General features: G+C 35.8%; 1 protein-coding gene across 1 annotated transcript in view; it reads left to right on the top strand.

Moving 5' to 3' along the window:
* Positions 1 to 18,206, top strand: part of KHDRBS2 (KH RNA binding domain containing, signal transduction associated 2) — a 762,937-nt gene that overhangs the window by 727,319 nt on the left and 17,412 nt on the right. The window contains exon 8 of the mRNA XM_027852957.1: positions 8,018 to 8,076. Coding sequence (XP_027708758.1) covers positions 8,018 to 8,076 — 59 coding nt within the window. The remainder of the gene's footprint in view (positions 1 to 8,017; positions 8,077 to 18,206) is intronic.

The raw sequence follows: 18,206 nt of genomic DNA, 5'->3' as shown, positions 1-18,206 counted from the left end.
TTTTTTTTTTGTGGGGGAGGGGTAATTTAAGAAAAAATTGAGCAGATCTCTTTTGAGAGCTAATCTGAGGTCTAGGAAAATGGGTTTAAGACTTGCCTGTTGAGGCAGCTAGGTGGCGTAGTGGATAGAACACTGGCCCTGGAGTCAGGAGGACCTGAGTTCAAATGTGACCTCAGACATATAGCACTTGTTAGCTGTGTGACACTAGGCAAGTCACTTAACCCCAATTGCTCACCAAAAAAATAAAAAGACTTGCCTGTCATACATACCATGTCACCTAACTTTTTAGTGTTCAAGGTTCCTCTCTAAAACAGAAGTTCTTAACCCTTTTAACCCTTAACCTTCTTAACCCTTAACCCATAGACTTCTTTGGCAGTCTGGTGAAGCTTATGGACCCCTTCTTAGAAAGTTTATTTACAATTATTGTTGAAGAAAACGTGAAGTTTCACCTTGGGTCAGCATTAAGATGTTTTGGTTTTTTTGTTTTTTTTCTCCCATCCATGTTCACAGACCTGATGATATCTATTGACAGATCTATTGAAGAGGTCTATTGACCCCGAATTGTGAATTCTTTCTCTAGAACTATAATTTGCAGAGGAGGTGTTAATGTGCACAGTAGGAGTTTCCTCATTTGGGAGTTTCTTATGTCAAAGCAATCACAGGTCTAATAAATGTGTGTATACAAATGTATGTGTGTATGTATGTATATATGTTATAGGCATATATACATACATATATATACACATATACATATATTATATATACATAGATATATGTATTTAAGAAAACAATAATAATTCACATTTATCCACAAATCATTGATACACTAATTACAAAGTATTCTTATCCACGTACTGTAATAATAACTTCATGTAGTGCTTCAAAGTTTACACTGTACTATTTTTCAGGCATATTATTTTGTGTAAAGTCATATAAATATGATTATGTCCCATTTTTTTTAGATCTATAATTTCATTGCTATATAGAACTTCCAGTGAGGGAACTTGCTTTACCAATGCAAACCTGGAATTGTTTCACAACTTAAAGCCTTATTTATTTGCCTAAAACATTGAAAGATTAAGCAACTTGCCCAAGGTCACATAGATATTATGTGCCAGGGGATTCAAGTGAACTAAGATCCTCTTGATTCTGAAATTACTTTTCTAACCACTGTGGAATGGATTTCTTTTTTATGCATGAGTAAATAAGAGCTCAGCTCTGTGACTTGTTCGTAGCCATGTCAAAATCAAATCCAAGTTTTCTGACTTCAGGTTCAGGATTCCTTTCATTATACCTTATAGTTGCTACAAACTGTTTTTACAATTAAGACTTTTTCTCTAGTTCAGAATGAAATCAGTGAGACATGACACAGAATGTGCACCCTTAATAAATCACCCCATTTATTTCATTGGTACTACCTTTTATCAGCTCACCATGCTAAAAACATTGAAGTAATCTTTTACTAATTGATTTTTCCTTCAAAATATTTCTCATCTATTCATAGCTTATCACCATCATCTTAATACAAATCCTCATCACCTCTGATTGAATTTATGCAACTCATGTAACTCCAGTGAGAAGCACAAAGGGTAAAACACTGAGGAAATAGCAACAAAAACAATACATTAAATATCTATTACCTTAAAAATAGGTAAATCTTATACGGGTAAAGTTTTATAGGAAAATTTTGCAGTATCTTTCCCCAACATGATGCTAGACTTATCTTTCTAAGAGATGCGACTGGTGCCACAGCAGAGGTAACTGGTGGTAGAGTTTATAGCTCTGGAATCAGGAATACCTGAGCTCAAATCCAATCTTGGACACTTACTAGCCTTGTGACCCTAGGTAAGTCATTTAACCTTTGTTTGCCTCAGTTTCCTTAACTGTCAAAAATAATAGCACACACTTCAGGGTTGTTATGAGGTTTAAGTGAAATATTATTTATGAAAAGTACTTAGCACAGTGCCTAACACATAGTAAATGTTATATAAACATGTATTTCATTTCCATTCTCTCCACTTAAAAAAAGACATACTGAATAGAAAGCTAAGTCTCAGAATCAGGAAGACCTGTATTCAAACAAGAAAGATGAGAAGACTACTGTGGTATGTTGGAGAAAGTCTGCAGTAGAGCTAGAAGAATAAACATTGTGCTAACACATTTTTACTTCTAAGATCATACTGTTTTGCCTACCTATACTACCCTTTTCCTCTTTTCCCACTTATCTAAATCCTGTTTACTCACCTAGACCTATATTAGGCTCCATCTACCAAAAGAAATTTGCCCTAAGCACTTCAATCCTGGATAATTTCACTGTTCTCAGAACTCAAAACATTTATCATCTATAGATTTCATTTATCATTTACTGATCCATGGAACCCTTTGTATTTTTATTTAACTCTTCTGCTGTTACTTAATTTTTCAAGCCTAGCCTTGTGTTAACAAACTAGATTCAGGCATCAACAAAGCCTATGCAGATAGTATATATATCGAATGCATTTTAGTTCAATAAATGAATTCATCATTGTGTTACTATGTGTCAAAAGTCAATCACTGGTATTATATTTATCATAAAGCAAGTCAATGCTTTCTATCATTAAAAATTCACTGAGGAAATAAAACTATCTATTATGCACTTATCATTAGTCGATATTCAAAATATATGAACAAAATTATTTCCTACTATAATTATTGTAGAAGAAAATACTTAAATATAACCTCTAGCTTTATCATTTCCTTGTTTTCTGTGTTAGATAAAGGCCAAAATAAATGACACCATTAAAAAGTCAAAATGACCATTTGCATTAGAATTTGGGGGTCTTTAGCCCCATTTTTAACATGGAATTTGGTCCAAGTCTTCTGGTTTCTAAATGTCTTTATACCATGCAAAACTGTGAAAGGTTTTTGTAGTTTGTTTTATGTCTCATTGGGGATCTAGCATAGGGAAGCAGAATATCTAACATGAAGTTAGGAGAATGAATACTGCTGCCAGCTATTTGTGTGATCTTGGTTCAATCACTGAATTGACTTGATTTTTTCACCTATAAAATGAAAGACTTGGGTTAAATGATCTGAAAGATCCCTTCTCACTCCATGATTCAATCATTATATAAATAAAATAAGTAGTTACTTTAATTTATTCAATCATCTTCTTGCACCCCCCATGAATTCCATAAAATTGATTTGTATCTATAGTCTATATTTTAACACTGCCATTTGTAATACTGCCAATCTTCACTTAAATGTAATGATGATTTAGTATATAGCAGTAAAATACTTTGCTAAATTGATTAGTCACTTTGAATTTTGTGAAGGTATGCTATGTAATTTCTCTGAACACCAAGTGGTAGATTGTGTGTGAATCATATATAAATGTAAGCACCATTATAATGCTAAAGTGAGACTCACTGGGAATTAGTTTTTTTTTTTAAAGAACTTGATTGGGGTGAACATAAAATTTTAGACTTCCTAGACTACTAATTTCATCCTAATTCATCTCTTCTGAATTTATTCCTACTTAGTTATGCATCACGGTGATAACTTAAGAAGGTAAATGCCAAGTGAAAATGTCCAACTGAGGAAATGAACTTTATAATCAACTCTGATTTTATTTTCTAATGTTTCCAGTCTGGTCTCAGCATGATCCAAGTTGAATAGCTCTCTCATCGATTATATATTACCCCAGAGCCTTGTTTCCATTGTGTCTTTTGGAGCTAATATTTCAGACATTATATTAATACCTTCAAAATATCTTGTAACTTTTCTTTTTGTATTAACAGGTTGACATAGTTTAATGAGTCGCTCAACTTTTAACATAGTAGGTCCTGATTTTAGGTAGATGACAGCGTTCAAGAAAATTAAATATAATGAAAAGAGCACAGCATGTTGAGTTACAGGATTCATGTTCAAATACCATTTCTGTACTTGCCACCTATGTTAAATGACCTTGATGGAATCATTTAAGCTCTGTGGATCCCAGTTTCCTTATCTGTAAAATGAGGGCTTTAGACTAAGTGACTTGTGTGATCTCTTAAGTATACTCTGTATACAACTTTTTACATCATAATGAAATATTGATCATCAATAATTATGCATTTGAGATTCACCAAGGGGTTGTGAATAGACACTAGATTAAATCTAAGTGATAGACTTTTAAGCAGTGATTTATTTATCAACTGCTACAGATGAGTAGCTTACAACACAGAAAGTTCTGGAGGAAGTCAGGCTTGAATCCATTGTTCTTTAATGTCAACTGACACTTTTCAGTTTTTTTCTGTATTTTCTTTGTTCTATTAATGAACATAAGCTACATCACTCATATATAAGTCTTTGTATCTCACATCTAATGATGTTCTGGATATCACCAATACCTATATGAAAATTAGAAAAAGATCCTGGGGTAGTGGATAGGGACCTGTCCTCAAAACCAAGAAATTGGGATTCAGATATCTTCTCTTACTTGTCCATACTAGCTATGTGACCCTGGACAAGTCATTTAACCCCTAAGTACTCTAGGTAATTCTTTAAGTCACTAAGTTGCAAAAAAGGTGATGACCAGCATTAGTGGAGAGTTTATTCACCCAGGAGTTCTCTATGTCAATGAAACCACGGGTCTAATCCTTATCCCTATATGAAAGTTTTTCTTTGGTATGTTGAAGCCATCCATTACGATTTATGTATACTTGCACTTTTTATGAATATCTGGCTCTACTTAATCCTATCCTGACTCTTTTATCAGCTAACGTTTAAATTGTAAGCTAATACAAACTTGAAACTTCTCTTGAAAATGTGAATTTGGAGTTAGAAGAACTGACTTCAAATCCTATTTCTGCTAGTTTATAGCTCCTACTCTATGACCTTGAGCAGCTAGGTGGCACAGTGGATAGAACACTGGGCTAGGAACCAGGAAGACTCATCTTCCTGAGTTCAAATCTGGCCTGAAACACATTATAATTGTGACCCTGGGTAAGCCACTTAACCCTGTTTGCCTCAGTTCCTCATCTGTAAAATGAATTGGAGAAAGAAATGGAAAATCGCTCCTGTATCTTTCCCAAGAAAACCCCAAATGGGGTCTCAAAGAGTTGGAAATGACTGAATAACCATGTCACTAACTATGACCTTACATAATTCACTTCTGTTTCTGTACTTTAATTTTCTTATCTGCACAATGAGGAAGTAGATTAGATTATTTCTAAAGCTTCTTCTGGCTCTAATGCCTACACATCTATTCTTTTTGCTGCTGGTTTGTATTTGTTTATGGCATTTATCCCTGTGTACATGGCCAAATGAGGTTAACTTATATGGCATGCTTTAGGAAAACAGAAGGAGACTCATTTACAGCTAGACTGCTAATTGTATAGAAAGAGAAGGGAAGTTACTGCCAACTCCAACATCTTCTTCTTGCTCCCATAAAAAAAAAATCATAAAACAGAACTGCTCATACCTAAATCACATTGCCTGAGTCATATGCATGCCAAATCTAGGGCATCTTATCAATTGATTGATATAATAACTCTCTCAATGTATTACTTCAAGGTGTTGAATCTAAGTGGAGTTAGATTCTGCATATGAGTTGCAGAAGGAAAAAGACCTAGTTTAGATCTTTACATTTTAGTCATTGGACCTTCATAAAAATATGATCACTCACTGACCCCAATTACTAAGGTCCTTCCTCTCTTACAATTTTATATTCAGCTACCTGGTATTTATTCTCTTTATATGTATTTATAGATACTTATATACATACCTGCTGTTTCTCTGCAGCTAGGTGGCATAGTGGATAAAGCTCCAACTCTGGGATCAGGAGTACCTGAGTTCAAATTTGGCTTCAGACATTTACTTAGCTGTGTGATCCTGGGCAAGTCACTTAATCTTATTTGCCTCAGTTTCCTCATCTGTAAAATGAGCTGGAGAAGGAAATGGTAAACCACTTCCGTATCTTTGCCAAGAAAATTCCAAATGGGTCATGGGGAGTTGAACACAACTGAAACAACTCAACAACATTATTTCCCCTGATATAATAGTAAGCTTCTTGAGAGTAAAGATTGTTTCATTCTTTGTATTTGTAACCCCAAGGTCTAATATAGTTACTGACACATATTAGACATTTAATTAATGTTTGTGGATTGTTAATTGATTGCCTGCCCTCCCTCAGATAGTTTTGGTGTATCTGCATGAAGGAAGAGGGCTAGCTAAAGTACTTTTCTTTGATGTTATTCTCTAATGTTGGGTTTTAGATGAAATAAAAACTCTTGAACCTGGCATCTGAGGTCATCCCCAACCTGAATTCCATCTGCTTTTCCCACTCTATTTCATATGAATCCCATTTATGGATCCTAACTCCCAAACAAATTAGACTATTAGCTGCTCCCAAACTCAAGACACTTCCACTCAAGTCTCTCTGCATCTGTACAATCCATCCCCTATTCCTAGAATGAATTCCCCTCTCATCTCGACCTCTTACAATCCTTGTCTTCAAAGCTCAATTCAAGTGTCACCTCCATTCTTAAGCTTTCCTTTTTCCTTTCCTTCATTGCTGCTCCCCTCCCTCTCTTATTAATCCTTTCTGATCTAATCAGTTTTCATTGTACTATGCTCATTTGTGTCCATGTTGTCCTCCCCACCATCCCCAGGAGTCTGTAAGCAGTTTGAAATCAGGGAATATTTTATGTTTATATTTCCAGTGATTGTCAGGGATCCTCCTTTAGTAGGTGCTTAATGAATGTTTGTTGAATTCAATTGTAGTAACATTTCCTGTCATAAAAAAAAAATTAGCTTGATCTTCAGGATTCTCTTCTTTTTTCTGATACATGTATCTCTACTTATTTCTTTAGTTTTCCCATTCTTTTACAATCCTCATCCCTTCCCACTTCTTGTTTTTGTTTTTCTCTTTTCTAAACACCCTTAAGACCTGAGTTATAAGACATTAAAAAGACTGTTTGGCTGTCTGGGAGAGGTAATGGCAATCATGAATGAGATGAATGAGTTTGATTCCAGGCCCTTCTATTTGCCTTTTATTTCTTTCCCCTTTGGCACTCCCATTTCCATTCCCAGCCCTACTAGAGAATTTGATATTTACCATTAAGCCATTCTTTTTTTTCTTATTAGGAGCACTTATATATGGAAATCCCACCATGATCAGATGTATGTAGAGGAAATAATTTTAATTTAGAAACTAAATTCATGCAAAGTAGCATATCTAGGAGTTTTCTTGAGACAATAGTTTTATTAGACCTAGGTAAGAGTAGTGAGTGGGCATTTCTCAGAATTCTAATAATGTATGGCTCAATGCTTGGATAATTTCCTGTTTCCCATATAAGGTAATTCAGATATGGGCTCATTAGTGGAACATTATGCCAACCTGAAAGAAGTTCCCTTCTTTTATACCATTATCCCAAAAGGTATGACACTGGTATGATGCTTCTATAAGCAGTGAAGGGAATTTTTTTCTAGAAAGACATTTATGGCAGAGTCATTGAAATATGGAAGCCTCTGACAAAATTCTGAATGAAAGGAAATCACTTCTATGGTTGGGAAGCAGATAGATATCATTTAGAAAATCAAGAGGGAAGTATAAATATTATCTTGGTGTTTGAAGGTAAGAATAAGATGGATGCACATTTCTTAAGGAAACAGTATTAACAATCATGCATGATTGACCACATTGTCACCTCTTAGCTCTTTTTTCTTGGGAATGGACCTTTTATAACCATCCTCCTGACATACTTTTATAGAATTGTGCTCAGGTTTTAGGAGAAGTTTGATTTATAAAATTGGAAAATGGAGATAAAGATGTAGGGAGAGATGAAAGGAAGAGTGAAATAGTATGAGAAAATCATGGCACTACTTGTCAATAACCTCTACTTACATTTTTTTTTCCTCAAGGATCATGTTTCATGCCTAGAATGTACTGAGATATTGTCCTATCACACATTTTAACTTTATCTCCTATCTGAGCTGTTCTGGGCTGAAACCTTCTGATCCCAGTTACATTGATTGCTCTCTGAATCTATTGCAGTGTGCCTGAATATTATGACTATGGTCATGGAACAAGCGAAGACGCCTATGACAGCTACGGTAAGACCTCTTCTGTCTTTACAAAAACTGTGAAATCAGAAAAACAATCAGTCACTGACAATGCAAAAATTACCTCTGTCTCTCCTTCCCTTTCATTTTTACAGAGGCCTAGACTAAATTGATTTGTGTAATTCCAGGGTGATATTTGACTTATGGAGCCAGGGCCAGAAAATTGGACAGATCAATTTTGATCAAAATTTCAAAGGCAATTAATCACAGTCATAGATCAATTTCAATAGCAACAGAGAGCATTCTGATTAGTGCCTTGTGTATTTCACCAGGCCAATTGTCAGTCTTATTGATTTGCAACTGTGATGTGTCCTTCTGCTGTCATATACATCAAAGTGAGTAATACAATTTAACCATTCAAAAGGTTTTGTAGGAGGCAGTAATTATAGTTATTGGAATATTTATTTAGAGGGCACAGTTCTAAATACCTTTACCAGAGCTATACTGCTTTCCCAAAAATTATACTGGAACAGAAGTTTTGTTAGGTACTATTATACTGGAAAAGTTTCCAGTGAAGAACCAGCACTGAATTTTATGTATGTCTGTTGAATGAGGACACCATAGCTAAGACTGGAGAAATTCATCACCAGAATGTTGGCTCCAGGTTATTTGTTTTCAGTAATAGCAAGTAATCTGCTAAGGCATGGAGAGTTTGTGATCTCTCCTTATGGATCTTATATAATGGTGACCAACCAGTGAAATAACAAACATTTAAAGGATTGATAGGGAAAGGGACTGGACCTCTGATTTTATTTGTATAGGCATCTCCCAGGTGAAGAAATATACTCTACCAATAGAGGTTGATACCTTCTATGTAACTTATATCTTAGAAAGTTGCCTAGAACACTGGCAGGTAGGTGTTAGTAAGTTCAAGTAAGACTTGAACCCAGATATTCCTCATTTTGAGGCCAGTTCTCTATCCATCTTGTATGTTTAATTATATAATTTACATATGTTTGTGTGTACTGTATATGTATGTACCTATGTATATGTGTATACATACCCACACTGTGGGTCCATACCTACAAGTTCATCTGTATAAAGAACTTACGGTGTGAAAATTTCTATGTGAAGGTAGATCAACAAATCAACTTCAATTTGCATACTATGAGATTTGCTTGAGGCACTGAGAAGTTAAGTGACTTACCTGTGGTCACATGGACAGTACAAATCAGAAGAAAAATTCAATCCCATGTCATCCAGTCTCGAGGTAGACCTTGGGATCTCCTCGATTTACTACATTATGTTTCATTTATTAAATTCAATACTTTTAATTTTAAAAGAAGAAAGTTTTAATTATAGTACATAACTAAACCTAAATAAGAAGCATAATTAAAACTAAAAGTTAAGTATTAATTTCTTGACAAATATTCATGAAAATTCCACCTTTCATCTTTTTTTTATCTTTAAAAAGAAAACAGCATTGCTTTACCAAATATTAATTCACCTATCTCCAATTTCTTCCAATCACTTGTCCCATTCAAAATCATAGACTTCATTCAAATAAGCATGACTACAGATTCTAAAGGACTGTGTATTTAAATACAAAGTACTTAAGTACAAATATTCCTTATATGTATACATTGTACAATATAAATATTTTGGGGATAAGTTGATTGCTTCTTAAGGTAGCTTTTAAGAATTTGAATGTCATGTGTATGTGTGTGTGTTCATACACATGTATATCCTATATTCCAAAACATGAGTATATAAGTTCTAATGTTTATTTTACATTTAAAAATCAATTATATTACTTTAATTACATGTACCATATATACACATGTGTACCATATGTGAAGAAGGGAAAGAAGAGCTCAAAATTTACCTAGCATTTTTAGACTTCAAATCAGCTAGGATAGGTGAACTGCCCCCATTGTTTAGGGAAGGCGAGAAAGAGAAGAAAAATGAGAATATATCTGTGTTCACCAAGCTGACTGTGTTTGTTGCCAAGATGCCAGACTGTTGATACAAACTCATTTCTAGGTATACATTACACAGGATTCCCATCCTGGGATACATATATCCCCAGGGAGTACAAGAAATTTGTCAGTGAAGTACAAGGAATTTGGTAACCTATATTATCCTATTGAAATGTTCTAGAAATTCCAAATTGATTTCTAATCCATGAAGCTACAAAAATTTTGGTGTATTTTTGGAGAAGAAAAATTAATGAATCTGTTTACTTTATATGTGCACATGCATGGTAATCTAGAATTTATTTCCATTTGTGTTGAGTAGGAGGTATGGAAAGACTTATCAAAAAACCAGGAAGTGTAGAGATTAAAAATGATTGGGAACCACTGGGCTAAGGGATGTTGTAGAAGTGTACTTCTACTTTTCCTTTCCGTGGAAAGTAGCTGATAATACATGAAAGTATAATAGGATAAACAGGGCAGTCTTAGCCACAGACGCCAGATCTGTGGACAAGTTTGGTAGGAGGAAGGACTTATCATCCACATTTAACTTTGGTATGTACTTAACTATACTTTGAGTGTTCTGAAGAAAGTTCTTTCACCTCAAAACCAATAACAGACAATATGTGATAATGTGCCAACTGTATTGTGGTATATAGACATTATGGTGAATGCACACAATCCTAGATTGTGAGTCACAGCCTGAGTTCAAATTCTAGCAAGTCATTTAATCTCACTAATAAAATGAAGATGGTGATAATAGTTTCATTCTGTGTTTCATACAGTTGTGAGGAAAGTCCTTGCAAACTTCATGTGGCTTGTCATCCATTATAGACATGTGTTATCTCAGTTCAGAGAAGGGACACCACAAATGTGGTATCATTTATAGACAACTTTTTAAAAATGACTTTGCTAATTTATAATTTCAAAATGCTCATTTGATAATGCTTGCCACATATATGTGAAGGAAACAAGAACTAATATCTCTATAATATGGCAGAGGAGATTGAATTCTTAGAATTATATGCATGGCAATTAATGGAAGAAGGGAATTGGATATCAAAGCTTCTTATGAGATGATACATCGTAATGGATAAGATCTATGCTCTTTTCTCTGTCAATTATGGTTTTGAAAATCATAAATGCTGAATTAACATTTCAGTGGGGAGACTTTTATAAAAACAGATTATTGTTTCTAAGACATTCCTCTTAGTCACCCAAACTCTAATTCTGAGAACAAGAGGTGGGGTTAGAGGTGAAAGAGAGACCTTTACTCTTACTTGTTTTCTGAGTGCCACTAGGTTATATAGAATCTGCACTAATTGTCCCCCATCGCAAGAGTATTCACCAAAAAAAAAAAAGTCCACCCTATTTTAAAAGTCTTCTCTGCAATTAGCCCTAGATTGCACACTGGACAAATCAGTAAAACAAATGCTTGTTAACTAAGTAAAGAGGGAAATGAGAAAAAGAGACTGTGTAGACAGAGTGAATAAGTGATGCAAGTCAGAATGTAAATGGCGAAGGCAGAACAGAACTTTGACTTACCTAACCATTATTTCCCCAATTCTTTTGAAAGATAGCCTAAGGAATGTCTAGAACTATGCTTTTTTTCTTTAGGGGGGAGGCTTTCTCAATATCTGATTCTACCCTTCTACCAGGCTCTGAGTGCCATTTTTCAACATTGCTGATGATGTCAAGGACTTTGTCACTATGACATAGCTCACAATTGGGCTTTTTCTGTGAGTCTTATATATCTATAAGTCTTGCTCTTCTATTAAAAAAATATATCTTTTTCCACCTAGTCTCCTTCCTCTTCTAAGGAGCATCTATTAATGTGTTAACTTTGTGAAAATGTGGAAGCTACAGATATCTTACTCATCTTTTTTTTTTTCAATATACCATGTTCTTGACATTTCGGTATGTTTTCATATATGTGATCACAATTAAACACAAACTCTTTTTCTCAAAACTGTAAAGGTGAGATTATGCTGGATAATTGTGAAGTCAGTGCCAGTCTAATGCAAGGTTTGAATTTTGGGTATTCTTCCTGACTCTGTTTCCTACAGAACACTGGGCAAATGGCATCAATTAAAAAAAAATAAGTACCTACTATGTTCTAGAGTGCTGGGGATAAAAAGACATATTATATGAAACAACGTATGTCTCTGATCTTAAGGAGCTTAGATTCTACTTGGTGAGGGATACATTACCACATGTTCCCAGATTAGTACATGAAAGTATATTCAACATATAAAAGAACTGGAGAAATCAAGAAAAGCCTTTTCAAAGAGTTGTCACTGAGGATGGAGAGTGTTTTAAGCTTGAGAGGATGTTCTTTTTAATTCAATTCTACAAGCATTTCTTAATCACCTACTATGTGCCAGGTGCTAGGGAAATGAAGACAAAAGTGGAAAAGTCTCTGTCCATCAAAAAAGTTTATATTATGTTGAAGGAATAAAGATGTACATATATATATGTATATGTATATATATATATATATATCTTATATAGTTATTCAGTCATTTTTCAGTAACATATAACTTCATGACCCCATGTGGAGTTTTGACAAAGATACTGGAGTGCTTTGCCATTTGCTTCTTCAGCTCATTTTACAGATGAGGAAATTGAAGCAAGCAGGGTTGAGTGACTTGCCCAGGGTCACAGAGCTAATAAGTATTTGAGGCTGATTTGAACTCAGGAAAATGAATCTTCCTGACTCCAGGCTTGGCACTCTGTCCAATGTGCCACCTAGCTGCCCTGTTTTCTGTTTTGTTGTTGTTCAGTAATTTCAGTTGTGTCCAACTCTTTGTGACCCCATCTGGGGATTTCTTAGCAAAGATACTAGAGTAGTTTGCCATTTCCTTCTCCAGCTCATTTTATAGATGAGGAAACTGAGGCAAACAGGGTTAAATGACTTGCCCAAAATCACACAGCTAGCAAATATCTTAGGTTAGATTTGAACTCAGGGAGATGTGTCTTCCTAACTCCAGGCAGGGCACTCTATTCCCTGTGCCACCTAGCTGCCCTAAAACCTATATACAAAATAAATAAAAATTGTTTCTTTGTTTGTTTTGTGGAAGGAGGAATTGATAGCTGAGATGCTGGGGAAAATTGGAAAATCTGAATATAATTTTGAAATTCTGCATAGTGAATATTCATTGGATATATTGGACATACCTGGAATTTTTTCCCTCCTCATCTCTTTCTCTTGCTTCCCTGTCTTCCCTTAAGTCCCAGCTAAAATTCCACCTTTTACAGGAAGCCTTTCTCAACTCCCCTTAATACTAGTGCCTTCTCTCAGTTAGTTATCTCCAATTATGATAAATGATTAATTGGACCCCTATTTTATTGGATGCCTATTTTTTGAACCTCTCCCTCATTCTAATCAGTATTAATCAATTTGATAAGATTCCATAGTGGTAGTGATTGTAAGTATTGATAGTAGGCCTCAGAGCTGTGAACTACAGATTGTAAATTCACTTGCTTAATGATAGGAAGCTAACTAGAGGACCTCCACCCTTGTTTTCCCTTGTTATGGTGACCAAACTCAGCATGGGGAAGGTGATTCAATTACATGGAAAGCTACTCCCTCCCCACCAGCTACTTTTATTGGTCCTCTATATCTCATTGTTCCTCTGTTGCCAAAAATGGGAAGATGACCGTGAACACTTGGCCACGTTGCTGTGACCCTAGTTGCTGGCCTTCAGCCTGCCTCTCTACTGGTCCATCTACCCATGTAGACATTTTGACATCTATTTATCAGCTAAGCCCATAGGTGTGCTCATGTACTTGGTAGGACCTCATCAACCAATGGGCATCTGTATTTTGTGTAGACACCCCTGGAGGGTCAAAGGCAAGATCCATCAACCATTAAGATTCTGTATTGTTATTTTGCTTCACCTGTATTGTCTGGGTATCAAGCACTATAAAACTAAGACTCTAGAGGAAGGAGGTATCTCATATCATGAGGAAGATCTGAGGTCCATTTCCTCCTTAGAGGGGGCCATGGAACCTTTAATAGAGTGCCTTTGGCTCAGAGCTCTCCCTCAGTTTCTTTTATTGTAGGTTAGACAATTTTAAAACCCCACATAATTATCCTGTCTATATCTTGTGTGAACATATTTGTTTACATCTCCCTCATTTGACTGTGAGCTCCTTGAGAGGAGAAACTTTTTGTTTGTTTGTTTGTTTATTTTTTTTTCTTTCTTGTATGCCAGGACTTGGCACAATGTCTGGCACATAGGTGTTTAAGAATGCTTATTGACTGAGTAAATTAAAAGTTGTTTTTTTTTAATTTATAATAATTTGCGTGTGTTGGGGTTACAAAACAGCAAAAGACTCCTTGTACTTGAAATTCTTACAATTAAATTTTTAAAAGCCCAAAATATAAACTACTGGTCAAAGTCATTAAGACACAAATGGGCAATGTACTTACTGGCTATAAACACATATCCATAGAATCACACATATCATAGCCAGAAGGAATTATAAGCTCATGAAAAAGTAATAGCACCTATTTATGTCATGCCTTTGTGTTTCCTCATAACAATGCTGTGACATAGGTAGTTGAATGTTATTCTGTACATGTACAAATGTGTACATAGGTACAGATGTTATTTTACCTGTCTGGGAGAAAAGGGAACTAAAAGCTGAGAAACAGCTTGTATTAGACCTGAATGTGACAAACTTGGTTCAAAGTCATGCCTTCTCATTCCAAGTGCAACCCTCTTCCCCCTGCATCTCTGACTCCTGTCATATCAGGCAAATCACAGTGAGATTTGAGTATAAAGCTTCCCTCTCAGCAGGAAAGCTGGTATTCAGATTACAAATCATGTTTTCATAAAATAGTAAGACTCCTTAATTCAGGATGGCTTAACCTAGGCAGCGCAGTGAATAGAGTGCTGCATTCCAGTTTAGGGAATACTTGAATTATAATGATAATAGCTAGCATTTAAATAGCTTTAAGGTTTGCAAAATACTTTTTTCCTATATTATCTCACTTGATCTCCACAACTAGCCTGTGAAGTAGGTGCTATTATTATCCCCATTTTATAAGTAAGAGAACCAAGACCAAGGTTAATTGGTTTACCCAAGATCATACAGCTAATAAGTGTTGGAGGTGGGTTTCAAAGCTTTCTGACTCCAAGTCCTAATACTCTATCTACTACACCATCTAGCTGCATCCTGAATGTGAATCCTGCTTCAGATGCATACCAGCCCTATAATATTGGGGATGTCACTTATTCTTTTTTCAGCTAAAATGGGCGTAACAGGCCCTACTTTATAGGATTGTTATGAGAAACAAATGAGATAACATAGCAAAAGCATTTTGAATACCTAAAGTCCTATATAAATGCTACTTATTGTTACTTGGAATTTATAAAAATTCAGGTTACGAAAAATTTTTAACCAAATCACCAGTTTAAAACAGTTCAGTCCTTTGCAAACTTTAACATGTTTTAACTTCTGGGTTAAGCAATTAATTCTTATATTTTAAAGGACTTAAAAAATAAAAATTTTGTATCATTATTATGTAATATCCTATTATTCATTGTAATTTTATTAAATTACTTTTTATCTATTTACCCATTTTTGCCTTAAATAATAGGATGTAAAATCATGAAAAGTCATTTTTCTATAAATGTTGTACAACTTAAACTTTTCACTATTTCAAATGGTACTTTCCCTCTGTCATATATTCACCATAGTTGGTGAAGTTCATCAGCAAGTTATATGTTATGTATTTTGTCCTATGTTGATAAATACCTCAATACTCAAAAATTCCAGAAGAGGCAGAATGGTACAGTGGAAAGAAGACTGGACTTGGATCCAAAAGAATATGTTTTGATTCCACTTTTGTTACCTTCTCTGTGTCCTTGGACAAGTCTCTTAATACCCTAAGCCTCAGTTTCCCTATCTAAAAAAAAATGAGATACTAATTATCCCTGTCCTATCTCTTAACAGGGTTGTTACGATGATTGAATCAGGTGAGACAGTTTATAAGAAAGTACTTTGTGAGTACTTTTGGAGGTGGAATCAAGATGACAGAGGAAAAGCAGTGACTTGCTTAAGCTCTCCCCCAAATCCCTCCAAATATCTGTAAAAAATGGCTCTAAACAAATTCTAGAGCAGCAGAACCCATAAAAAGACAGAGTGAAGCAAATTTCCAGCCCAAGGCAACCTGGATGATTGATTGGAAAGGTCTATTGCACCAGGTTGGGAGAGGAACACAGTTCAGGGTGGGCCCCTCAGGCAAAGACCAGGCCTCAGTGAACCTGGAGCAGGCCTCAAGGAACTGAATCACAGGCAGCTATGGTGGTTTCCAGACTACTCAATCCACAAATGCCAAAGACAACTTAGAAGGTCAGTAGGAAAAGTCTGTGACCACAATGAGAGAGAAGCTCAGTCCCAGCCCCAGTCCCAGACTAGCCCCTGGGTAGAGGCTGCTTATGGAGCTCTCAGCCCACAGACAGAGGGGGAATGGAGTGGCTGATCAGAGGGTGATTACAGGGATCTCTTTGCTGGTGTTGAGGCAGAATTCCCTTGCTTTGCCTGTGCTTGGATCTAGGTCACAGTTCTGGGTAGCAGTCCTGGGATGCTGTGGAGCTTGTAGTGGTAGTGGAGAGGGAATCCTCCTCACAGTCCCAAGGCAGAAAAGAGTGCTTGGGGTCACTCACAGACCAGAGTAAAGCCCAGGAAAGGAGTGAACACCTCGCCCTTGATCATACCCCATTGGAAGAACTGAAAATTTACAGGTTCCTAGAAGTATCTCTGAAAACAGTTGCACAAAACCCCTGAAGCTTGGGACAGTACATTCTCCACACTGGAAGCAGACCCCTACCTTAACAAAGAGTGTATAACTCAATTGGCTGGGATCATGAACAAATGAAGGCATAAAAAAAGTCAGACCATAGAATCTTTCTTTGGTGACAAGGAAGATCAAAACATCCAACCAGAAGAAGACAACAAAAGTCAAAGCTCGTATGTCCAAAGCCCCCAAGAAAAATATGAATTGGTCCTAGGCCATGGAAGAGCTCAAAAAGGATTTTGAGAAGCAAATAAGACAAGTAGAGGAAAATCTGTGAAGAGAAATGAGAGCGAGGCAAGAAAATCATGAAAAACAAGTCAACAGCTTGCTAAAGGAGACCCAAAAAAATACAAGAAAATAACTCCTCAAAATAATAGCCTAAGCCAAATGGCAAAAAAGGTCCAAAAAGTCAATGAGAAGAAGAATGCCTTAAAAAGCAGAATTGGCCAAATGGAAAAGAAAGCCCAAAAGCTCACTGAAGAAAATACTTCCTTAAAAATTAGAATGGAGCAAATGGAAGCTAGTGACTTTGTGAAAAATCAAGACATTGTAAAACAAAACAAAAAGAATGAAAAAATAGAAAATAATGTGAAATATCTCATTGGAAAAACAACTGACCTGAAAAATAGATCTAGGAGAGACAATTTAAAAATTATTGGACTACTTGAAAGCCATGATTAAAAAAAAAGAGCCTAGACATCATCTTTCAAGAAATTATCAAGGAAAACTGCCCTGATATTCTAGAACTGGAGACCAAAATAGAAATTGGAAAAATCCACCAATCACCTCCTGAAGGAGATCCCCAAAGGAAAGCTCGTAGGAATATTGCAGCCAAATTCCAGAGTTCCCAGGTCAAAGAGAAAATATTGCAAGCAGCCAGAAAGAAACAATTCAAGTATTGTGGAAACACAATCAGGATAACGCAAGATTTAGTAGCTTCTACATTAATGGACCTGAGGGCTTGGAATGTAATATTCTGGAGGTCAAAGGAGATAGGATTACAACCAAGAATCACCTACCCAGCAAAAGTGAGTATAATCCTTCAGGGGGAAAAATAGATATTCAGTGAAATAGAGAGCTTTCAAGCATTCTTGATCAAAAGACCAGAGCTGAAAAGAAAATTTGACTTTCAAATACAAAACTCAAGAGAAGCATGAAGAGGTAAACAGGAAAAAGAAATCATAAGGGACTTATTAAGGTTGAACTGTTTATATTCCTGCATGGAAAGATGATATTTGGGGGCAGCTAAGTGGCACAGTGGATAGAGCACCAGTCCTGGAATCAGGAGGACCTGAGTTCAAATCCGGCCTCAGACACCTTACACTTACTAGCTGTGCGACCCTGGGCAAGTCACTTAACCCCAATTGCCTCACCAAAAAAGCAAAAAAAAAAAAAAAAAA

Source organism: Vombatus ursinus, unplaced genomic scaffold, assembly GCF_900497805.2.
Source record: "Vombatus ursinus unplaced genomic scaffold, bare-nosed wombat genome assembly UNPS02009835.1, whole genome shotgun sequence".
In the NCBI taxonomy this organism is placed as follows: domain Eukaryota; kingdom Metazoa; phylum Chordata; class Mammalia; order Diprotodontia; family Vombatidae; genus Vombatus; species Vombatus ursinus.
The sequence above is the reverse complement of the archived record's forward strand: the minus strand, read 5'-3'. Positions and strand labels throughout refer to the sequence as shown.